Below are 25,900 nucleotides of genomic sequence, written 5' to 3'. Positions count from 1 at the left end.
AGAAATAAAGATTGAAGTGACTGGTTAAAGAAGGGACCTGTTATATATGAAATACATGTATATACACTGCATGATGTGAGAATACTGTGAACACAGGAGATTGTATAGCTTGCAACTACGAAAAACGTCCCATACCCTTTTCAATTATGTCGTGATGAAGGAAACCCTTGCAGTATTTTTTGTCCCAGATGCTAGCTAACATGCCAATGAGTTTGTACACTTTCAAAAGTACCATATTTTACGTTCATCAACACTAATGGTCCCAGCGTTATTATATTTAAGTGTAGGTCTTTAAGATTTTTTTGGTTCAGATTAAGTCCAATCAACACCGTAAAGGTCATATGATGACTTTCCAGCTTTACTGGTGTTGGAAGACCTCATGCAATAGCCACTATATACAGAAAACTCAGGAAATTGTAGCCAGTAGCTAGTACTGTCCTGAATTTCGGATGAAGACTGCCAAAATGAGTACAGGTGTGATAGGGAAGTTAAAAAAATGTTTATTATCTAAAACGATATTGGTCTATTTGTGTTATGTAAATACCAACCACTATGATTACTGTTCCAATATTTTGTACAATCTTTAGAATAAAGGGGGACTATTTAATTTGGCTAAACTATTACCAATGAATACCTTAAGAAAAATATATCATTTTCAGTAGAGATTGTGTAATGAATGACAACTAACGACATAATTTAGAGATATTTTTATTCACCACACACTCATTCAAAGCAAGTATTAGTGCAATACAGGTATACCAAAAAGTCAAATAAACACTAACTATAAATTATATAAAAGGTAAAGGTGTCCACCACAAGCTTGCATACTAGTACCTTTAAAGATCTGTTTGCTTGCCTGTAATTTGAAGGCATGTACTAGGAATTATAAGTTATATATCTACCAAATCATAGCAAGATCTTCTCCCTTATGTGTACATTGGAACCTGTGTCAGTTACCCCCAGAAAGAAAACACAACAACCCCCGCCCCTACATTCTGATAAGGGGGCTTTCCCCCTTAAAATATTATAATTTCCTATTTTTCAGAGTCATTTTGATAAAAGTCACCAAAGTTTGTGATGGACAACCTCAGTCAAATATTATCATTAAACTTTCAAATAAGATTCTTAACTGTAAATACAATATACTTTGTAAAATTTTATACCACATTCAATATACATATAAGCTTTGTAAATAATTAAGGCACATAGCAGATTTTACTAATCATTATGCACAGGGCAGACAAAGAGTTGATAACTGATGTATTCGTTATTATTATGCAGGACTTTTTTTTTTTTCAATCTGTGATAATATCAAGACCTTCCCAATCTGTCACCTATGTATTGTGAAACTTGAAATAAAAGAATAACTTGTAAGGAAAATTGTTGATAAGCTCAATTTAGCATCCTGTCATTGACAAATGCCCCCCACCCCTGAACTACTACCTGCATTATCAATGAATTTCTGAGTTAAATTTTGAAGTAATGTTAATATGCAAGTCTTATCGATAGTAACCATCAGTCAATTTGATATCTTAAAATGTACGTAATTAATGTAATAAAATTTAAATAATCATCAAAGATAACATGGTTCAATTGAATTAATAATCTTTGATGGAACCTTCCAAACTCCACCCCTGCCCCCAACCACTCACTACCCCTACCTCTTAATATCCTACCATTAACTTCAGTAATGCTAATTTTCAGGTCTCTTTGAAATACAATTTCCCTTGATTATTTTCTTTATTTTGTAGTTTCATGATTATACATTCCTAAATTATCAATATTGTCAAAACACATTAGTATATATACATATTATAGTCAGCTATGTGCCTGTTTTCACTCTTTAAGAAGGCAAGTATTTGGTTATAGAAAAAGAAAATATAAAAAAAACAACAGCTTCATACTTATAAAATACTAAACAATAAAAGTAAAAGTCATAACAAACTATTATAAGATAAGAAAATATAAGTATAAAAATCTTTATAAATTATGGCACAACAGATTTTATTTCAGTAGGCCTATACATGAAATTGTAACAACCAACATTTTATCCTACATTAACTTTCACAATTGCCTAGAATGATGTAGAGTTTGCGCAAAGGCTCGTACCTGGAGGAATCCGTCACCCTCGGGTTGGGATTTTCCATAATCCTAAATCGAACCCAGTGATAAATTTTATTTATGCAATATCACCAAAATTATAAGTATATAGGTGTGTCTGGCCGATTTTTTTTAATGAAATAAAAAAATTTTCTCACTCATCTACCCAACCCAAATATCCAAGGTTGAAAGTGACAAAATATTTTTTAAAGTCGGCCATAACAATTTAAGTTATCATGCTATATCAGAGAAAAAAATATTACAAAATATAAAAGTTAAATATGAATGGGAATAATAAAGCACTTGTGACATGTATAAAATAAGCATAAAGTTCATATTTATAGTATAAAAACATCAAATGCAGCAACATGTAATATATACATACACAAATAGTTACTATAACTAGGTTTATAATATAAAATTTCTCATTTTCTCTGTATAAATAATAAATCTTGTATATCATATGGTAACTATTGCATACTAATAACCTAACAACATTTCATACTGTATATACTATATGGTATATATAAAGTTTAACAATGTATGATGCCTGCTTGGAATTCTATATATATATAGAACATTGTCAGAATCACGCCATATGTTGGTTTTCCAATTATTCACAAGGAAAGTTTATTTTTAGCCACTTGTGTCATCTCTAATCAATAATGTCTGGATTTTAAAGTACATCATGTATTGACAAAACACTTGATTTTATAGCCATTGGTTACCAGTTATTTTACCTGCCCAGGTGTGGTTCTCCAATTACCAATTGTAATATATCTATGTAAAAAAACTCTTAGTTTCAGGTAAAATCTCATAATATCACTTTCCACATTTCATCAATGTTGTACTACAGATGTAACAGGTAGTTTAATCAGGTTAATGCTGACATCTCGAGAAATAAAATGCAAAATATATACAAACTACTGTACAACATTAAATATATACAAAATCTATCAACAGCCTTACCCTTTAACAAAGAAACTATTGTAATCTGAATTGAACAAAACAAAGCCCCATTTAATATAATACTTCATATTTTATACCATAACATTTTCAATAGGCTTATCTGTAATTGATTTTAAATAAATGAAGGCTATCAATATTTAAGGTAACAATTTTAAACAGGACTGTATATTTGCCTTTTATCTAAAGTAACTATATACTGATAACTGAGATGGTAAGAATAAAACTGACGTTAAAACCAACATATAATTTATTCACAAATGATCATTTACGTTGAAACTAGTCTAACTGTATACCTTATACTGAAGAACTTAGGATAGTTTCCCTTGGACAAAAAGTTGTAATAAAATCTTGCGATTACTTTTAGGAGAACAGATCATTTACGATATAATTAGCTACCCAATACATTTGTACTTCCTGATTTAAATACAGCCTGTATCATGTAGAAATACCACACCACTATAAAACGTATTAAAGTAGTCAAGACTGACTAAAGTGTACACAAAAGTTAATTGTTAACATGTTAATACTAACAACCATATATACAAATAGCTGCATTTATGTCCTTGAGCATAAAAAGAATAACAAGTAAACATAATACACGTAGGCCGGAAATTTGATACTGTCTCAAGATAATAGAGGTATAAAATATGACAATACATTATAGTAAAATAATGTGTAACCCTAGTCTAAAATAGTGCAAAATTCATACAAAAACAGTCAGTCATTAAATAAGATATATCAAATATGTTAAATAGCATTCATTCTTCAACAGATCTGTGCTTTAAGATAGGTTTACCATAACTACAATTCAATCAATACTGTTAACAGATAAAATAAGTATGACTTGACATAACTCTATACACTTGTGCAAGTTTTATTGATATATATGAATTTTTCAAATACGAATTTCATCATTTTGTTGATTTCCATTTCTGATAAGTTAAATCTAGTAGAATAAGTTTTACATTATTATTAACATCTAGCTTATAATCCATATCAAATTATGATAATACAAAAGTTTATATTAAAATAGCAACTATCTGTCAACCTTACAGAATAAGCCTAGTTTGTAAAAACTCCAGTTAGAAGCTAGTACATACACCGTTGGTCACTTAGGCTTAATTATAATTATGATTTTAGAACTTATGAGTTTCTGTAAAAATTAAATGGACTCGACTGAGATTTTTTTTTAAACATGACGAGACTGGAATCAATTTTTCTAGATAATGTTTAATTTGATGAAGGTCTAGACAAATACATCATTATCTCATTCCGATATTCCAGAATAATTGTAATTGTGAAAAAATGACCCAAAACTGAAAAGCGTTGCGTTAATTTGGGCTAAGAATAGCACAAAAATATTATTTTCAATATATTCCAAATTTTGTTTTGTTTGTTTGTTTGTTTCATTTTACGCCTTCCCCCAACAGTATTTCAGTCATATAGGCAGGTAGTTTCCTAACCATCGTTCCTGGAGAGTTACACCAGTACTAGACTACCTTCCTCTGCGCTAAACTACCGAAGCACCTCCCAGGGATCGAACCCATGCCAGAGAGGTTACTGGATTAGAAGTCATTGACTCTAACCCCTCAACCACGGAGGCGGTTTCCAAATTATGTATTACAATAATGTTTTGCATATCTTTCTTTTTTAAGCGCCCCAGCTGTTCTATGTAAGAAATTAAAATTTTAAGTTTTTTATGCTTTTTGATCTCAGCGGAGTTCCTTTAAAAGAAAAACAAGTCTATCAGGTAAAATCAAATATAAATTAACAAAACGTCAGTCGTCCAATTCAGCTTCTTACATACATTGAAAATACATAAATAAAAGTCTTACTATTTCAGGAGTAATATATACATCTAAATAATTATAAATACACTATTCCGATACATTAAGTTTTTTTTCAAGTGAGAATTTCTTACAAGTTATAAGTACTTTTTTTAAAAAAACAATTTCAAAACTTCTGTCCTCTTTTTCCAGTTCACTTAAGGATAAAGGCACCTTAATCAATTTCAATATTTTCTAACTCAGAATATGTTTTTAGTACATTAAAAACAAATTAGTATTTGAGACATACTTTAAGACTATTTGAGAATGCCCACAATTCTATAGCAATCAGAAAATTCAATCTATCAAACGCCAAAATCTTAGAATAAAACAGAAATTGCTTTTACATTTTATCATAATTATACATCATTTATTATTTTACAAATAATTTCTGTAATAAATTTAACTATCTTCAGTGGACATGAATGTGGATTTTTGAACCTTTTCACCATGGAGGTATAACCTGGCTGATGTGTTATGTACAAAGAAATCACATTGGTCATGGCAGTGATTATTTGGTCCAAAGTAATAATTCAATAAGTCATAAAGTAGTTGACCAGATTATTTGACCTCTCTATGTGACATTGTCAACTGGAGATAGTAGCCTGGGTACACTGTGCACAGTGTCATAATTGTGATCATTTGTGACACAATATTTAAAAACCTTCCCCAAAATCAATGAGTTATGGAGCAAGCACTAAATGTTATATTGTCTGATTTCTGTTATAATGTTTTATTATCTGACCTTCAACTGTGACCTTGGGGCTAGCCACCTAGTTGTTGTGCACCATCATAATGGTGTTTATTTGTACCATGACATCTGAAACCTTCCATATAGTTAATAAGCTATGGAGTGGACATGAAATGTTAACCAGTTAATAAGTGACCTTGACTTTCAGGGTAGCAACTACATTCATAAACTTTGAAAATTGTGTTATAATTGTGATCATCTTTGTCAAGTTATTTTAAAAACTTTTCCACATAGAGGGGAAACATAATGTGGACTAATTTTTATTTTAAACCTTTATGTATGACCCTGACTTTGATAGATGGACCTGCTTATTGCCCTCTGCATCATAAAGGTTCAGCCACATTTACCTCTTAGCATCCCATCCCCTTTTCTCCACCATCCCAAAATATTTCCATGTTTTTCACTTACAAGGATTGCTCCCTAGATCTGTATCTGAGATTACGGTTTATTAAAGTGGGCAGATTTATGTCCAGCTGATAGATCTTAAAAATGTAATTGTTTTCATTAGAAAATACATCAAAATTAATATAAAAACTAGAACTTTTCCAAGATCATACATAAATATTATACATTATATTCATATTCAATACTAATGATATGTAAAATGCAGTTTCTTTTTTTTCAGATTTCAAAATATGGATGGATTATAAATATCACAGATATAATGTATAAAAAGAAGAGAAAAAAGACTTTTGATTGACAGAAATGAAATCTTAAAAAAATAAATTTATAGAAATACAATATCACCTTCCTTCACTTTAAGGTATCATACCTTAACAACATTTTTTAAGTAGGACATAAATTTCATTAACCAGGTTTTGCTAAGTTGTCATGAGAATAGCATTACTATTACGAAACCACAATTCACGAAACAATTTATGTGTTTTTGATGTGCAAGCTTTTTTTATAGTTCAATCTTTCATTTTATTCCTAAAAATTACACATTCTTAACTTCTTGTTTTACATTTCAAAATATTTACTGAATACTCCTTAAAATCTGGGAAGGAAACATGTTTATCCTTGTTCAATCCATTTGCTGCAACAACATAACTGCATAATCTAATTTTGTGATGTCCTACTTTTGCTGATCTAAATGTAATATCAATTACTCATCATCATCATCATTCACTGCCTTCTTCTTTTTCTTTTTCTTCTTTCTTGGCTCTTCATCCAAAGGCCCTAGATCACCTGCCCTTTTATCAGGAATTCCAACGGTTATCATTGGGTGATCATCATCATAGTTAGCCGACAATCCACGACCTTTCTTGTCTGTTAGAGGAATTGGTGGCATTGGTCTGAAAATTTAAATATTTTCATAAATTTTAATTCTGATTCTTTATCTTTAATTGTTTGCAATGGTTTTACTGCTGAAGTACCTAGGAACTGGCGTGCTACCCTAGCTTAAATATAACAGTAAGTGCAATGTAAGGTTTAGCTTATACAAAACTACAAGTATTTCAAGGTGCAATATCAACTTCTGACATAATGACCACATCAAGAGACTGTCAGCTGTAATTAGCCTAAGTTAAGATTCATTGCTAAGGATTGTCACTCTATAGTGTATAAATGTATATAAGCTATATGAGAAAATCGCTGGTATGCTCTCTTGTGCCAACATATGTTTAAGATTGGTTAGGTACACACCATTTAAGATACCCTGTTGAATTTCAATATACACATATAAACTAAAAACTAAACATTTTTACATGTCAGCAGTTTATAAATGCTTACTAAATATAAACAAAAGGGCCATGATGGCCCCGAGTCTCTCACCACAAACAACTGCTTTTCAGTAAAAGTTTAAAGAATACCTAAGAATGCTACAACAAAGTTTGGTGATCATCCATCAATTAGTTCCTTAGAAGCAGATTATTTCTATTTTTAGCTTTAGCGGCCCCTAAAAGGGGGCAATCAAATTAATATGAACAAACTTGATAAAAGACTACCTAAGAATGCCACAGACAAAGTTTGGTGATCATCCATCAATTATTTTAGTAGGAGATGATGTTCATCCATCAATTATTTTAGTAGGAGATGATGTTCAAAGGTTTCTTTAGCAATTATAATTGCAGTTTTTAATATTATAAGAAACTGAGATAAGTGCTATAATGAATAAATACAGCAAACCTACAATATCATTTTTCAATGTAAAAAGATTAAAATGGAGGTTAAATTTCCCTATATATCCCTTTTAATATTCAAATTACCTTCCAGAGAAATTGTCTCTGTTTTCTTGAACATGAACATCCTTTCTTGACACTTCACCGTCACTGTTTGCTCTAAAACAACAACACCAAGAAAATCCTACAACCAATTACCATAGTAACACAGTGCAATATCTTATATTAACATGCATAAAGTTCCCTTTGCGTTTGCTAGTAAATGTAATTTACATCAATTCAGTATAACTTCAACATCTGAATTAAAGACCTTCAAAAATGTAGAACTTTTGAAATCCAAACCATTTTCTTGGTCCTGAAATTTCTCCTTCTGTTTTCTATGTAATTAAAACTTCTGAATTCTGAAACTTCTAAATTCCAAATGACTTTCAGATAAAATTTAGATAATATCATCCAGAAAGTGAAAAGGACAGAAACAACAATTATACTTGAGACTGCAAAATGTTAGTATCTCCCAATTAGCAGGGACCATTTATCTTGGCACCTATTATTAGAATCAGAACCTCAAATTAATCTTCTGAAATCTGGAAACTCACAAAATGTAAACTTTGTTCTCTATAGTGTTTTGATATCTGAAGTTTCTCAGTAATGCTGAACAAAACAATATGCTCAAGTTATTTGTTTGTGGTAAATTTTAGAATCATTAGTAAATACTATTTTGATTAATTAACCCATAACCAGGTATAGACACGCCTTTCTACACTTTTTACAGCCCCCCCCCCCCTTGTAGTCTCAAATGGTAAAAAAAAATGCCTTATTGAGGCCCCCAACACTTGTTTTTGTTCGAGAAATGTTGTTAAAAAAAGTGACCCCTTTTTCGGCAACGCCCCCTCATGGAAAAAGATACATTAGGGGAGTGCAAGAGGGGGGATTTGACCCTTTCTGTTTGGGGGTTTGAAAGGGGGGCTGCAGCCTCCTTCATCGCCAAGAAAGTTTGGACTTGTGATAGGCTAAAAATGACCCCAGGTTGATCATAATGTAATGCGTAACCAAGGCTGAAAAGCCTTTGACTATATCTCAATCCATTGAGAAGTTGCAGCAATTTTGATGGAAAAAATTAAGGAAAAATAGTGATTTTTGGCAATTTTGAGATGTCCCCTCCTTGCCATGGTAACATGAAATTTAAGACTGAGCATGTTGTTGCAAAGGCAATGGTCCAGTCAACATTTGTGTCAAGTTAATTTATATTGAAGCAGTTTTTATAGTTTTATAGCAATTTGAACTTGCAACAGGGGACTTTTCAATAAAATAGCCATTTTTCGTAAAATGATCATGCGGTAATGGGTAAATGAATACAAAACAACAATTTTTCTAAAAAAATTATTTTTAACATGGAAAAACGCAATTTTGGGTATTTCTAGGTATTTTCAAATAATTCAAATACTCTGCCAATGTAATGTAGCTTCGCACTGTAGAGAGTGACTAGTTGTTGTTCTTCTTTAGATAACAGTAATATGTTAATAATGAAAGAGATGATAGTCTTTTGTGGTAACAACATGGTAATACCTAGTTCAGCAGTCTTTTCCCTGGAAACTCAAATCAAGTCAGACATATATTGCTTTGTTCAATGGTTTGTCTTTCATAGCTTATTTATCAATATATATCTACATCATAAATGTGTAATGAAGTTAAATATATTGTGAAAATTAATGGAAAATGAAAATACTACTGACACACTAGAAATATCTGTGGGAGGGTAATATGCAGGAATAAAATTTGGGTAATGCATTAAGACTTACAACTTTTCCAAAGGTCTCTTTTCCTTCGTTTTGGTCCTTTTTGAAATAAAAATAAATGGCACTATTCTAAACATTTATACTATAACAGGCAAATAAAATACTAAAGTATGCAACTCGCACCAATCAAAATCTAAAAATAATGTGCACGGTAAATTAATAATGCCTAATATAATAGTAATTCAGTATCATAAGAAATGTGTCCTTAGCATATAAAGAGAAAACAGCAAAGACAAGGTGCCTAAGTGGGCCGATATTGCTCACTTAAATAAATGGGAAAGTTGGTCAATATTCTTAATAATGTAATATTTTTGGATCTATTGACCATGATTTGTACAAATTTTGATAAACTAGACAAATGCAACATATCTTTGTTTTGAGAATTTAGAATTTTATCATTATACCTTTGTTAATTTTCATAATTCATTTTTGTCCTGGCCATTTCTCCTAAACTATATTGTTCACAAGGCGACACATCCGACTCGCGGAGTTCTAGTTTATCATTAAAAGGGGCAGCATCACTTTAAAACCTGGAGCAAATTGTTTCAATACTATTAGTAACTGCAAAGGCCAACTAGACAGAACTACATATCCAATATCTAGTCTTCAAGTTCATTTGAGTATTACATCAGATTTTAAAATGCTTTTTCCATAAATAAAAGTGACCCTTGTGTTGTACCATTTTTTACACTGCTGGAGGCCTAAATGATTAAAAATGTTATTTTTATATCTATTTCCAGCTCCAATGACCAAATTATCTATCACACCAAAACTATTTTATCTTTTTTTGTAGATGATCTCCAAAAGAGCATGCATTCCTGTGAAGTTTCATTAAATTAAACAAGAGATGTTGTTTAAAGAAAACACATGACAGAGAATCAGAGATCCCAAAGACCAACACTAGCACTCATTAGCTAATAACATTTTGTCTATTTGTTATATTAAACTAAGTGACCATAGGAGGAAAAGCAGTAGCAAACACTTTATGAGGCCAATATAAAACAGATATATAAATGTTCAAAAATGTTAATAACCTTTAACCAGAGCATGACTGTGCAAAACAAGCTTTTACAAAGAGTAAACATTAGAATTTCAGCATGCATTTCTGTTACTCGCTTAAAATTTTGTTGGCACTTTTCTCAAAATTAAGAGCACTATATTTTAAAACAGATATTAATTTTATAAAAAAGTTGATATTTTATCATCATCAGCACAATCATAGGAAGTTTCTAAAACACGAATAACATAGTAAATGACTCAAACAAAATTTTAAAGAGTAACATAATTTGTTAAGAAATGTTAATTGGTATATTATGTTATATTCATAGATTGGTCTCACCTGTCAGATAATGTTCCCCGATGTGTATCTTCACGTTCAGAATGTACAGTACTTGAATTGGGTCCATGCCCATGATGATCCCCATTGTTTCCAATATTTCCATCTGTATTATTAAAACATTCTATGAAACAAATATTCATAGAAAACTGTTTATTGTTCTAAGAAATGTTACAATATAAGCTTAACTATTTCAATGAAAATATTGTTTTATCACATCAGAATTCATATGATTTTCATGTTAATTTAAGGTTATTTAAGGTTATACAAATCAAATACACACATATATTTCTCACAGTGAATAACAAATGTATGTCCACCAAAATGTGAACTTGTTAACTGTACACGATTTACTCAAATTTATATTATCAAAATGATGATTTTATTTCAAATCAGTGCAGATTAATTTAGAATATCTTTTTATATATTTTATATAATAACTTTATTATATTAGGGTGCATATTTTATACAATAAGCTGCTCATGATCTGCTTATTAGAAGGGTAGATTTACAAATTACCAAGCATTATGTAATAAGCATTAAATTTGAAGGTTTCTTATTAAATAACTATAATCAGACTGTATCTGTTACGAACCAGCAGGAAAATGTATACTGATGAAAATTTCTGTCTTATACACCAGTACTTGCTTTCAGTTACTGTCTGAATTGCTTCCTAAACTATTGTACGCAATGGTGAACTTGATTAACATCATTAAGTCCAACTTATATTTTATTTTAACAGATATTACTTTATGCAATATCTTTCAACATGTGTTTGTTTGGTATAAACAATAATTCTAACAAATTTTTCGTCATATCTTGGTGGTCTTCAATCTTTCCTGGTTAACTTACCAGTAATTACAAATTTCTACACAAATGACAGGTTACTAATTAATCGTGATTTCTAAATCAGCAGTGAGAGACAAATGATCATTAGACTCTTTATCAGAGATCAACTGTAATTTAGAGATCAAACCAGCAACCCATGAAAATCAAATGTTCTCCCAATAGTCTAAGCAGACAGACTGCTGTTTCTAAATCATATTGTGTAAAGCGCTTAACTATATACTAGATAGTTGTTAGATGTTCATATAAACATAATTATTCACAAACTTGCACAAGCACTTGCATGCTGAATACATAAAGTTCTGTTTAAAAATGTATATATAACATGTTAAAGAAATTCCTTGTATACAGATAGTTAATACACTGGCATCAACAACAAGAAAATCCATATAAAAACAGAACATGCATACTTGGATTGATAGAGCCTGTCCATACCCACTCTATCAAATAGTCTGTTAACATTTCATCCTTCAATTTTCTAGAATACATGTATACTCCCAGTATCAAATTCTTGTTCCCATATCAGTCTCTATCTTGAAAAACTTTTGAATATTTTTAAATGCGTCATTTTTTCTACAACCATTTCACATATAAATATTTCTTTAACATGACCATAAAAATAAGAACTATAGAGGCATGTTAAGAAAGCATTTACTGTGTATAGGGAAGCGGTAGCACTGAGATAGAAAAGCATGTCAACATGTTTGAACATGAAAATTCAACTATCCGGGATTTCTACCAGAGAGAAATCATGCATCTAGAAGCATCAAACCTTCAATTCACCCTCATTATTGCATCACGGAAAACCACAGTTAGATAACATTTGTTAACAAAAATCCATATAAACAAACAACAACCAGACAAATGAAGAAGAAACAAAAACTGAACAAAAAAGATCTTTAACAGCAGTAGAACAAGGCTTTCTGTTTAGAAATGCATAGTGAGCATATTTATCACATAAATTTTGAAAGAATGAAGCAAATAGCCTATTAGTAGACGTTATTACGAAAAAATAAACTTTTTTCTCATCAACATCTCATTTACTAATTGACCTACTTTTTGTAAACAATAAATATATAGAATCTAATAAATGTAGATTTGGAAAGAGTGGATGTTATAATGCATGGTTAAGTAAACATTATTAAAAACAGTTTATATGAAACAGAATGAAACATTTCAGCCTTCTAATTGGACAAGAAAAATAGGGCAAAGACTAAGTCTACAATAATATCTATATTTATATATCATCTCTCAAGTGATAAATATGCTTTTAATACATATAGTTTTGTTGTGATTAAGCATGCACAGATATAACAATACATATGCAACATGTATTTATTATGTATTTACTTACTTCTGCTGGTCCGAAGATCAAACATCCCAACCCGCGTCTCCGTAATAATAAGACATTTACCTAAACCTAGACTTCTTTATGAAAGAAAACTTTAACTGGGTATATAATATGCCAGACATCTACCCAATTTCACACAAAAATATGTTAAAAAACAAGTTTATTAGTGAAGACCAGCTCTGGAGGCTTATTTTATTTTTTTTTTTTACCAAGTATTGCAATACTAAGTACAGTACTATATGGATCTGGTTTTTTCATTGCTGAGTTTCTAACTAAATGTTCTTGTTCAGTTTCAATTTTGACCTGTCCATTTTAATTTTAAGGATATTGTAATGAAATTCTTAAGCCAGTAAAAGTCAATGTAAAAATCTGGTCACACTTTTGGTTCAAACCATAATTAATTTTGCTGCTGATGATGATGATAATAAATTGGCATTCAAACACCAAGATGAATTATAATCACAGTAGTTTAATTATAATATAATGACAACAGTTTTTTGAAGTATTACTTCTTGAAATTCTTTGTAATAAAGGAAAACATGATTGTATTGTATATTTTTTCCATTCAATTAAAGCATGCCTTTACTACAACTTGAAAACTCAAACAATGTTTCAATCATTTTCACTAATAGTTTCATGACGGAAGAAGAAAAACTGTTCTTAAGAAAAAACATAACGTCAAATTTCACTCTACAAGATTTATTCTAGAATACAATACATATATTAATAACCTAAAGCAAAAGAAGAAACCTTACAAAGAAAAACTGCCAAACGCGATTTCAAAATAGATATTTGAGTTTCAATAATTCTAATGTACCCCACCCCCTCCACACTTTGAAGAGCCCTAATCCTTTTCATACACTAAAACATCTATATTTTTTGCCAAAGTAGATTTTAAAACTGTTGTTTATATGAAATAAATATAATTGACTCATTTAAATAAAGAAAATTCAACATTTGGTTAATTTTAATAGCATTAATCTTTTGTACCTCTCACTGTATTTATTGAGAGAGTGTGCATAGGGGCGGGGTACATAATTTTTGTATAAACTGCAAAACATGTGAACAATAGATCCCACAAAAAAATTATATATAAACAACACCTCAAAGAAAATAAAGACTTCATAGACAAATATAATGCTTCAAGTTGAGTGTATCAAAAAGTTATTTCATATTTTCGATAAACATTTTTCTACTCTTAACTGAATAGCCATCAAATATGGCCTCAATTTAATCAAAGGCATAATCCTATATCCCAGTTCTAAATGTTCAACATATATGTACAGTCACTATCAATAAATGTTATCAGAAACAAAGGAAATTGGCAATTTAGGTTTTTCACAGCCCCCCCCCCCCCAAAAAAAAACAAAAACATTTATAGTTATATCTTCATGGTGTACTACCATTCACAATACAGAAATTTTTACACTTATTTTCGAAGTTGTTAACTGTAAAAGTATATTCTAACCCCCACCCTTCACCTCTCCAAATTAGCTTGAAAAACGAAACCAAAAATTATTTCATATTCTGGGGTAAGTCTATTGTAGCACAATCACATGATGATTGGTGATGTCTCTTAAAGGGTATCAATGAACATCTAGTCTGCAAATTTCAACCGAGTTCATTATCATATTGATCAACATATTAAACATGTCATCATGAGAGAAGAATCACCGGGGAAATCAATCTAAAATATGTACCACTGGTGAACATGAATAAATAATTTTATATAATCTCTTATATCAAGCAAGTATATATAATTATAATGAGTAAAATACTTTCCAATTAGCATTACTGAAGTTTCTGTTTAAAAATATCCTTGTTATTGTCAGAATTACTAAGAATTATTAGTAAACATATTCATCATCTTAAAATAATTTATAATTCTCTTGCAAGATATTGTTTAAGACTACTCATATTTTTTCAAAATTTTAATATGTTTCAGTAATATGCTCGACTTACAAAAATAAGATATGATAATAAATGTCATAACACTTTGATTGCTGCATCTAAGAATTTCAGTTTTTGTGTATTAAAAAATCACTAGACACTGTTCATATGTTGTTCAAGACTTAATGATCCTAGTAGTAAAAGAAATTATATGTATATGCCAAAATGGATGCCAAAAATAAGTCCTATTATTGTCACAATAAATTATTTAACACAAAAAAAAGAAAAAAAGAAAAAAGTTCTTTTTTTTCCATTTTATCCTGCCTGATAATTATTTTTGATATCAGTTTAGTAAGAAATAAAGCCCCTCCCATTTCAACAGACTTGTTTCAATAGCTTATAGATATTCTCATTTTTATCAGCCTTTGAATTCTACAATTTTATCTCAAGTCAAAATACAATATTAATTAATAATTTTTATTTCATTTCAATTATGAACAAATTAGATAGCTAATAGTTACGCACCAACTTTTATGAAATGAGGTCATAATTTATTTTGCAAAAATAATGACATCATGTTTCAGGGGCAGAGGGATTTCTTTTCAAGAATTATTTCTTTGAAGGGAAAAAAATGCCCCTTTTTCTACAAAATTCTCTATTTAAAGTTACATGCCTCCAGATGAGTCAAAATATTTCAATAAAATCAAACTTTAGAAAAATGTACTAAGATGTAAAGAAAAGTAAAAAGTTTCAAGATTCAAGTAATATTTTACATTATTATGTCTGATTAATGACTTATTTTTCAGTATTTACAACTATATTTCTACTGCGTTACTAACACAATAAAGGCTATTTTTGCATATTTTGACCACTTTTTGGTAATTTACGGGGGATTGTAAGTGCCATTGATAATGTGTAAATTGTTGTCATTTGGTTACTTCACAATATTACACATACAAATCCATTTTCAAAATTTTCATGAACATTAGCATGAATCTGGAGGCGTGCTGCTTTAAAAGTAGATTATTTTGTAATTTTGACAGTTTTTATGAGTTACATCATAGATAGGAAATCATGCTACTGTCTATTGATATCAATTTTATCAGGCAATATATGGGCTAGAAGGGGGCGAGCCTTATTTAGCAAAAGTGACACAAATACTAAATGATGATACAACATCTATATCACAATTATTTTCTTAGGACACACTATATAGATAATTATTTACAGTCTAAGCCAAAGACAAAAAAAAACTTTCAGCCAATCAGAAGTTGTTAAAGTTTGAACAGGGTCTTTCAATGTTAAAGACTCTGGTTGGAACAAAGCCTGAAAGATTTTCTTTTTTATAATCTTTGGCCTAGGTACATTTAATTTTGTATCAAAAGACATTTTAAATCCACATTACATCAAATATTCAAACTCAAAAAAGGCCACAAAATTTCTGGGACTCTTAAAGGTGTACTATGCTAAAATTTAACATCAAAGAAATTTTTTGTCAAACAGTGCATGTTTAAACATACATGAAAATTACTGCTACTGAAATTATCAAAAATTACATTCAGTACAATGTATTTGATCTTAAAATAGCTAATTAAGGCAGCTAACTACAGGCAGTTTCTTAATAAATGTCTCCCATTTATCACAAAATTCACATTCAGTTTATTCTTCTCACCAAGTTTAAAAGGGCATCATCTTTCCTATTATGCTTTAAGATATCTGATAAATTAATTTCATGAAATGATTGGCATAATACACCTTTAACATTAAAATTTCTTAAATAAAAATACAAGATAAGCACACTTATAAAAGATTATCAATAATATATACAATACACATATATAACATAGAAATATAAATCATTTGCTTAAAAGAAACAACCTCACAGGAACATTTTGAAATTTGAAATTACTCAAAAATGCAAATGTGCAAACTTTTTCAAATTTATTCCAAACCACTTCATTGCTATAACCATCTGTGAGGTTCTCACTTTTTTAAATGTCAATGTATAAACTAAGCACTACTGGTTGTAAAGCTCTTTTTTAACAGGGAAATTGATATTTTATACACTATCTAATATTTACAGACATTTACAAGAAAAACACAAAAAAACAAAGAGAGGAGCAAAAAATCTCAGGTCATTCATGGAATAAACAAAGTTGATAGAATATATTTAAAACAGATTTGATAAAATTATTATGTTCATTGATAAATGAAAAGTTGTTACAATATTAACTATTCTATATTTAAATCACCTTATGCTGGTAAAAATGTGGTAGCAAGAAAAATGTGTTAAATTAAGTTTGGCGGTGATCAAACTTTTGCTCCTGACAGTTTAATAACTTTTGCTCCTTATAAAATAGTTTAATCATAATTTGGTCTATATACAGAGTTATGCTCTTAAAGATTGAAAGGATGTTATACATCAAAGCTTAAGTATAATTGAACAGTAATACCAGAGATTTGCTAGATTATAGACAATAAGACAAACAATCATTCAACCTATCTTTATAGCTGATGGTCCCAATGAGCTTAATGTTACTAAAAATGTTCTTTAGTAAAAAAACACTTTAAAATTCCAATACTTTCTGAGTAATTTTCCTTTTCTGTGACTCATTCTATCAAGCACTTAACTAACAGAGGTAGCCATCAGGAATTGAGCTAGATTTAAAAATTATACAAAATACATGTATTTGTTGATGACATCATACAAATGTTTTATGTGATTACACAATTAATCACTATTGCTGTTTCATTTTTCTTTTATTTTGTAATACAACAGCTATAAATTTGATTAAGAAATGTTTTTCTAGTTTTTAATTTTCAGTTTGAAAATATCAAAGTTTGAAAAAAAAGTTCTTGTTATTTGAATGTATAAAGTTAAGAACAACAATAATTTCTGCATTATTGTATCATATTGACAGAAAAGAGGTAAAATAAGTGACTAAAAACAAAGGTGTTGACAAAACATTTAACACACTGTAAGTTATAATATACACTAACCTTTGTGAATTATATTGTTACAAAGTGATAAAAGTGAAGCCTAAAATCAAAACACAATAGTTAATAACTATTTACAAAGTTGTAGTATGGCACTTTCAGGAGTATTCAAATTGTGCATTGAGGACAGTAATAATACTAAATACTTATGATCTTATGCTTCTAGTACATTTATCTGTTTGATTTTTCAGGTAACCTTTTCAAACATTTTATAATTTTGTGGTATAAAATTTGGAATTTCTCTAGAATTATAAGGAAAGATTTCTACTGTAAATGGACTGCAAATGACCTAAGGTATTCATTCATTTTAATTGTTTCTTAAATGAGGCAAACCTGTTCTTGTCATGCTATATGTAAGTATTTGTACTATGTACAACTAAGTATGATTAAACAAAACTAGAGCTATCACTGAAGCTGATTAATACCCCCACCAGCAACTCTGACTTTTGGAAAAGTAAGTGTTCTGAAGAAAAATTTGAACTCAACCTATCAACTGTGCACAAAGAATTACTTCAATTAATTGCAATCCCAACCAAGATCTTTATATAAACTTGCTATAAACCAAGTTTAATTAAAATATCTCATTCCTAATTTGTTTTTGTTTGGAAAGCACTTTTGAAATTGTGACCTTGACCCTAGGGGTCCAAAAGCAATACCAACAAGGGTTTCCACACAAGGAAGCTATATACCAAGTTTGATTACAATACCTTGTTCCTAACTCTGGTAATTGTCCCGAAACCATTTTTCTATTTTTTGTAATGGTGACCAATGCAATACCAACTGGGGTCTTCATATAAGCTTGCTATAGACTAAGTTTGATTACAATATCTCATTCCTGATTAAAGTTATTGTCTAGAAACCATTTTTCTATTTTTAATAACAGTGACCTTCACCCCAGGGGGTCCAAATGCAATACCAACAGGGATTTCCACATAAGGTTGCTATATACCAAGTGATTACATAACGTCATTCCAAACTCTAGCTATTGTTTGGAAACCATGACGTGGACCGACCAATGGACGGACTGACAAGCTTACTCCTATATACCCCCCTTAACTTTGTTTGTGGGGTATAAAAATACAACAACAACATTTATTTCTATTTAACCTAGATTAAATTTTGCATATTTAGTAAAAGAATCTCTATAAAAATAAAGAAATTACAATAAGGGTAAAATCTGCCAAGACAGACATTAATGGTTATAACACAGTCTTATTTGTAAAATAATTATCCACATTCACTTAAAAGCAACTGATGAATATACTTAATTGTCTTATCAACTTTTTTTCTGTTTTTTTTTTTTAAAGGTCTCTAAAACAACTAATTGTAGTTAAAAAAGTAAATGATGTAATGGTGACCTAGGTTAAAAGAGAGGATAGTCAAATAGAGTCAGTTTGAAAACAATAGAATATCTAAAAAGATTAAATATTTATAATGATTTAAATTTTGCAATAAAAGGAAATATTTATATAAACACTGAACAAACAAATTCACTAAACACTTAAAAACAACAACAATAGTAAAACGTGATTGAAGAGTGAAAAGTATCACATCATAACTTTCTGTTTCTAGAGTCACAGATTTACAAAGTGATGCATTCTACCCTCATAAAAGAGTCTAGATAACACTTCAAATATTTTGAAATAAAATTTTCTATATACTTGATAATTGCATAATTGATAATATTTTTGGATTTTGCTTATAAGTATAACTAATTAAACTATTTCAGCATGTATATACAAACTTCAAAACAGTAGCATAGAAAAATTGATTTTGACATGAATTATCATACAAGGGTTTGTTCCAGGTCTTAACTGTAAATTACTGAACTTTCAGGCACACCCCTATGTAAATTATCTAAAATATTTATAAAAGCATAGACATCAAAGTAGAGCCACTTTCTGCATGGCATCTCTGCAAAAATTGTATTAAAATAATCAACATTTAAAGAATTAAAAGAGAACTTCAGATAGCATTGATTCATTATGTATAATTTGAGAATTCTCCTCAGCAAGTATTATATAGACTCTATGGCAGGAACATACAATCTCTTTAAAAATAAAACTTAATCAGGCAAAAATATGACTCTTCCTTTAATCAAACACTTTGAAGGTTAAAAAAACCCATTGAAACATCATTTACCTATTTACTACTAAGTAAAAAACATTTTCTGATTACACAATAAACATTGCCATTTTATCATGCTTATTGAAAAAAAGAACAATAACTCCTCAAAAAATGTTTGGAAAAAAGTATACAGCAAATAGTTATTTGTTTTATGGCATTATAGATACCTAGATTGTCTTAATGTTTAACATTTGTCATAAAAAATGATTACCTTACTGGTTGTGTCAACCATCACTGGAGAATATAAAGTAGCTTTCACTGTCTTGGAAAATATTCATGTTTTTTAGTGTATCAGAGAAGCTTTTTTTAATCATTCCTCCATTATTATGATTTAAATGAGTTCAAAAATAAATTATAGAGAAATATTTCTAATGCAAATATGTACAAGCATAAAAAACAAAACACTTTCTTTCCAATAGGACTGATGTTAATTTCAAAACCTTTCAGATTTCATTCAGTAAAGCAAAAATTACACAGTTTATAAATAAATATGACTAAATTAACAATGATTATCTAGAACATTTAAGACATTAGTAGAGAAACACAGAACCCTTGTTGTATACCATGCATAGTAATATTACTAACCAAGGCTTGCTAATTTTAAATCAAATCAAATTATTAAATATTTTCTTAAAACATTACTGTTGAAAATTTGTAATAATAGAAAACACATATATTAGGTACAAAAAGGAACTCATAGCTATTATATATACATTGTAATGGCTGAACTTGAAATGAAATTCTTCTTCACAATCATTTCTGATCCTAAAAGCTGTCAAATAATCAGGTTTACTAAAAAAATTTGCATTGGGTATCTCAATTTTCATCACTCATACTATACTCTATATTAAATGATAATTCAATTAAATTCAGCCTTACAGTAAGAGCACAAGCATTTACACAACAATTAATGCAAGCCATTCTTGGAATAATCTTTACATGAAGCTGTCTATGCCATTTTAATAGCATAGGTATGTTATAATTCATGCCATGCATCAAGCATTAAAGCACCATGTATATCCACCATTCGTTCCTCTGTGCATTCTTCTGTCATATTTACAATATCAACTACAGATGATTAATATTCACAGTGCAAAATGATAAACATTCAAGCAATACTTGGTTGGTAGGTACACAAATGAGCAATGGTTATCAGACATGCAAATAAATGCTACTTCTATGCACTGTTATGTGAAGAAGCTAATCATACGAAACAATGAAACAAATGTTTGGTTCTATATTCTATATTCATCTATGTTTCAGCAAGATTAAGAAAAGAGTCACCTGCAAATCTACACACACCAATTTTTAATAAGCTATCTTAAAGTTGTCTGCAGTAAACTGTTTTACATGTTGACATACAAGTGACACTTTTCCGAAGAAAACACATTTCAATACTGTGCCAGACTGACATAATAAAAAATCAACACGCAAATTTAATGTCCATTTCAGACAAGCCAATAAACAAAGCACTTTTGTACACATTAAAAGTACTACTAACTAAAGTCCCCAACCAGATTTCCATTCGACAATCAAATTTCATATTTTAACTAACAGCAACTCCACTTCATAATTTAAATATTGACACATTGTTTCATGTTCAACAAAAAAAAGTTTGTAGCCATTTTAGAGATAAGGAATAAATAGATTTGCTGTCTCAAACTGTCCATTAAGAGTCCTAAGTATCCATGCTAAAGCAGTTTTGCTTGACTTATTAAGGGCAAATAATGGCAAAGGACAAATAACCAAATTTAAGAATTTAATTTACTTTTAATTCTTGCAGTTACTATCTGAGAAATTCATTCCAGAAAAATACATTTTTTTTTCACAATTTAATTTCAGCAGTTGTAAGATTTTGAAGTAAGGGCATTATGCATATTATGAAAAAGAAGACACTTTTGAAACAAACTAAATTCTAAATAATGTTTATGGAAAAGTAAAAAGATAATTGTCTATTATTTTTGTCAGCCACACAAAGAAAATGATTTTTCTATTTGACTGAACACACTGTTTTACTTTTGTCCCTCTATTGTCTTCGGACTGGCATCTCACGATTCTGTCCAGGCTGGTAAGTTTCGTTAGCTGAAAAAATTAGTACATCAGTGTACTTAAGTTTATTGGCTTGTCTGCATAATTATTACTATCTATGGTATGACATTAACACACAAGACTTTAAACTATGTATAAGAAGAGAGGATCAACTTTGCTTTTTATTAACATCCAATATTAGAAAGATAGATTGATGAATGGTACTATATGTGCAGCATAAGAAATTTAAGCTTGATAATTGTGTGTCTACATTTACATCTTGAAATATAATATATGGATATGCAACATACTTTTAATATGTCTTAATCTATGTCCTAAATAAATTTTGCTCATAACATTAATGTCTTCAACTAACTGGTTATATTGTGTTCAGACCTAGAGTGCATTCTTTTTTTTTTAATAAATAAATAATGATAAAAAGTGAAATCAAAGTGAAACAGTTTCAGAACACATAATCTTTGATTAACTTAAAGAATATGTTAAAATGTGAAATAGTGTACCATGTTTTTAGTTAACAAGCATTCAAACAGAATGCTGTCTGTTTGGGAGAGGAATTGATAATATCATATATCATACTATCAAACTATGATCCCAGTACTTTTCATCTAAATCTCATGAAACTAATACAATAGATCATTTGATACTAATGAGAGAAACAATAAGTTGATTCAATCCAGCAAAAGACAGTTATGCAACAAACCACACCATTTAATATGATGAACAAAACTGTCAACACAATATAACAAGCATTCAAAGACCTTCCTTCAGAAAAATAAACAGAATAAATACTGAGCTTTTCACAAAGATATCGAATATTCCTTTTTTTCTTCTATTTGTTAACAAAGCAACACAGGTTAAATCTATTGTTATGCAAATAAAGTAGGGATCTATCAATTATACTTTATCTTAAAATCAAGCCTTGGGTAGATTTTCATTTACACAAAAAAAATATTTATGAATGTTAATTATAATAATTAATCTACGACAATTCCACACCATTGTTTTAAATAAATACGGAACATTTTCTTCTGACAAAAAGAGTTTCTTTCTTTATTTCATGAAACCACTCAAGTTGAAGTCATTCATTGAGCACACCTAATTTCCTGCAATGTAAACCAATACTGTCTAAATTCATGGAATTTGCTCATATTTAATCATGAATAATTGTAACTACTGTAAACAACAACAAGAGGGCCATGATGGCCCTGAAGTCGCTCACCTGTATTATAGGCCCCCGGAGCGGGGCCAGTTTAAATCCCAGGGCTTTTATTTGAACAAACTTGGTAGACACCCATTATAAGATGTTTCATGCTAAACATTTAAGGTCTAGCTGGTCAAGTTTTTTCTTTACACATATAGTTAAAAACAATGACACACCTTGGACAGGGCCAGTTTTGACCCTAGGGCTTTTATTTGAACAATCTTTGTAGACACTTTCTAGAAAATGTTTCATGCTTAATATCTAAACTCTAGCTATTCGGGTTTTTTCAAAGAAGATTTTTAAGTTTTTGCTACACACATATAAGGAAAATCAATGTCCTCCGGAGTGGGACCAATTTTGACCCCAGGGCTTTCATTTGAACAAACTTTATAGACACTCACAAGAAATGCTTCATGCTTAATATCTAAACTCTGGCTATTTGAGTTTTTTCAAAGAAGATTTTTTAAGTTTCTGTTATACACATATAAGGAAAATAAATGACCCCCGAGGCGGGGCCAATTTTGACCCCAGGGCTTTTATAAGAACAAACTTGGTAGACACTCACTAGAAGATGTTTCATGCTAAGTATCTTAACTCTAGCTATTTGGTTTTTGTATTTTCTGATCGTAAGATCAGTAAATACATAGCTAACATCCACGGTCTAACACAAAATTTCCTCACAGTCCTAACAACGCAAAGTAGTTCTCACTCAAAACTGCTTAAAAACCAGCAATTTAAAAGAAAGAATAATTTTTAATGTAGGCATTTAACGAATTACAGTGCATTAAAAGTTTAGATTAGTCAACAGAAATATGAGGTTACAATCACAAATTTCGCGGATGAATATCTTTTTTACCCAATGAAAAATGTTCGGCTATTTCCGTAAAGCTTCGGATTATCATGAATATCATTTTAATCAATGAAAATGCTATTTTTAGCTATGTCGATTACCAAATACTCCAGAGCGTAGTAGCAAATAAATCTGACTGTCGAGTAGTGGAATATATACATGTCGGACTGTTTTGGCGAGAAGATTTTCGCTAAATTATTTTCATCAGTGTTAAACAACAGGTTTATCGTGAACAAAATACCTCGAAATTAATAAGGATTACAAACACAAAATGAAAATTCTCAATTTAGAATTACATTATGTATTCGTTTTTATTCAAGGTACATATGTATAACTTCGCCGCGGTGCAGAGGTAAGCGGTCTCGTTGAGGGTGTGAGAGGCCTATGGTTCAAATCCTAGTCGAGGCAATTCTATTTTTTTTTTCATGCAAAATTCCATATGTATCAATCTCAAACTGTTATAGAAGGAAATCAAAACGCTGTCGCTGCGTAAGATGAATTATAGTATAAAAAAATAAACTTATACAGGAAAGTACATACAGATAGTCAGTATGATTTAGATTGCAAAAATCAGAAAATACCATAGAGCTGCAGCCCTTTGATTTTTCAAAGAGAATTTTTTAAGTTTTTGCTATACACATATAAGGAAAATCAATGACCCCTGGGGCGGGGCCAATTTTGATCCCAGGGCTCTTATTTGAACAAACTTGGTAGACACCCATTAGAGGATGTTTCATGCTAAATATCTTAGCTCTAGCTCTTTGGGTTCTTTAAAAGAAGATTTTTTAAGTTTTTACTATATGCATAAAAGGGAAAATCAATGACCCCCTTGGGCGGGGCCAATTATGACCCCAGGGCTTTTATTTGAACAAACTCGGTAGACACTCATTAGAAGACGTTTCATGCCAAATATCTAAGCTCTAGCTCTTTGGGTTTTTTAGAAGAAGATACTTAAAGTTTTTTCTTTTGGTTGCCATGGCAACCAGAGTTCTGCATGGAATTAAATTCTTTGAACAATTTTCAAAGGTGACCACCAAAGGAACATTCCTGTGAAGTTTGGATGAAATTGGCTTAGTGGTTTATGAGAAGATGTCATTTAAAGTAAAAGTTTACGGACGGACCCCGACAAAAAGCGATCACAAAAGCTCACCCTGTCACTTTGTGACAGGTGAGCTAAAAAAAAAAAAAATAGAATCAAAGTGACAATCTATAAGCACCAGGGCTAAATATAGCAAAATAGCAGTCTGTATAATTTAGATGTTATCTCTGTCTAAACAGTGATAACAAAAGATTAAAACCTTTATAGAGGGACTACAGTAATATGGTCTACAGATTTAGACCCTTTCGGATAAAAAAATGACTGTTACTGAGAAATATTGCTCTAGAGAATTTTTTTTTTTAAACCAATAGTGTTGATGTTGAAAAGTTAAGAGGGTCCCTCTGCATTACATAATTATAAAACATTTTATAAAGTGAACATTTAAACAGGATTCTGATGATGTCCTGCATATCTTGAAATACTTATTTAGGAAGTGCGTCATTCAACATCACCATACAAAAACAAAGGCAAGCTGAGCATCATGTCATTACAAATTAACTTTTCAAATCTTATTTGCTTGACACCCTCTTCTTGTGGTACTTTCATATTCATACATTCTTATATCTATCCTTGAAAGTGCCCTGCTTGCCAA

At 30.1% G+C, this 25,900-nt stretch overlaps 1 protein-coding gene across 1 annotated transcript in view; it reads right to left on the bottom strand.

Annotated features, from left to right (window-relative positions):
• Window positions 1-692: 692 nt before the first annotated feature.
• Window positions 693-25,900, bottom strand: part of LOC132721719 (uncharacterized) — a 77,419-nt gene continuing 52,211 nt past the window's right edge. Inside the window, exons 6-9 of the mRNA XM_060706091.1 lie at window positions 10,902-11,004; window positions 9,566-9,601; window positions 7,854-7,925; window positions 693-6,941 (exon numbers count right to left, since the gene is read on the bottom strand). Coding sequence (XP_060562074.1) covers window positions 6,752-6,941; window positions 7,854-7,925; window positions 9,566-9,601; window positions 10,902-11,004 — 401 coding nt within the window. The 3' untranslated portion in view covers window positions 693-6,751. The remainder of the gene's footprint in view (window positions 6,942-7,853; window positions 7,926-9,565; window positions 9,602-10,901; window positions 11,005-25,900) is intronic.

This window comes from Ruditapes philippinarum, unplaced genomic scaffold (genome assembly GCF_026571515.1).
Source record: "Ruditapes philippinarum isolate M1 unplaced genomic scaffold, ASM2657151v2 ctg2703_1_1_1_1, whole genome shotgun sequence".
Classification (NCBI taxonomy): domain Eukaryota; kingdom Metazoa; phylum Mollusca; class Bivalvia; order Venerida; family Veneridae; genus Ruditapes; species Ruditapes philippinarum.
Note: the sequence above shows the minus strand (reverse complement) of the source record. Positions and strands in the feature narration are given on the sequence as shown.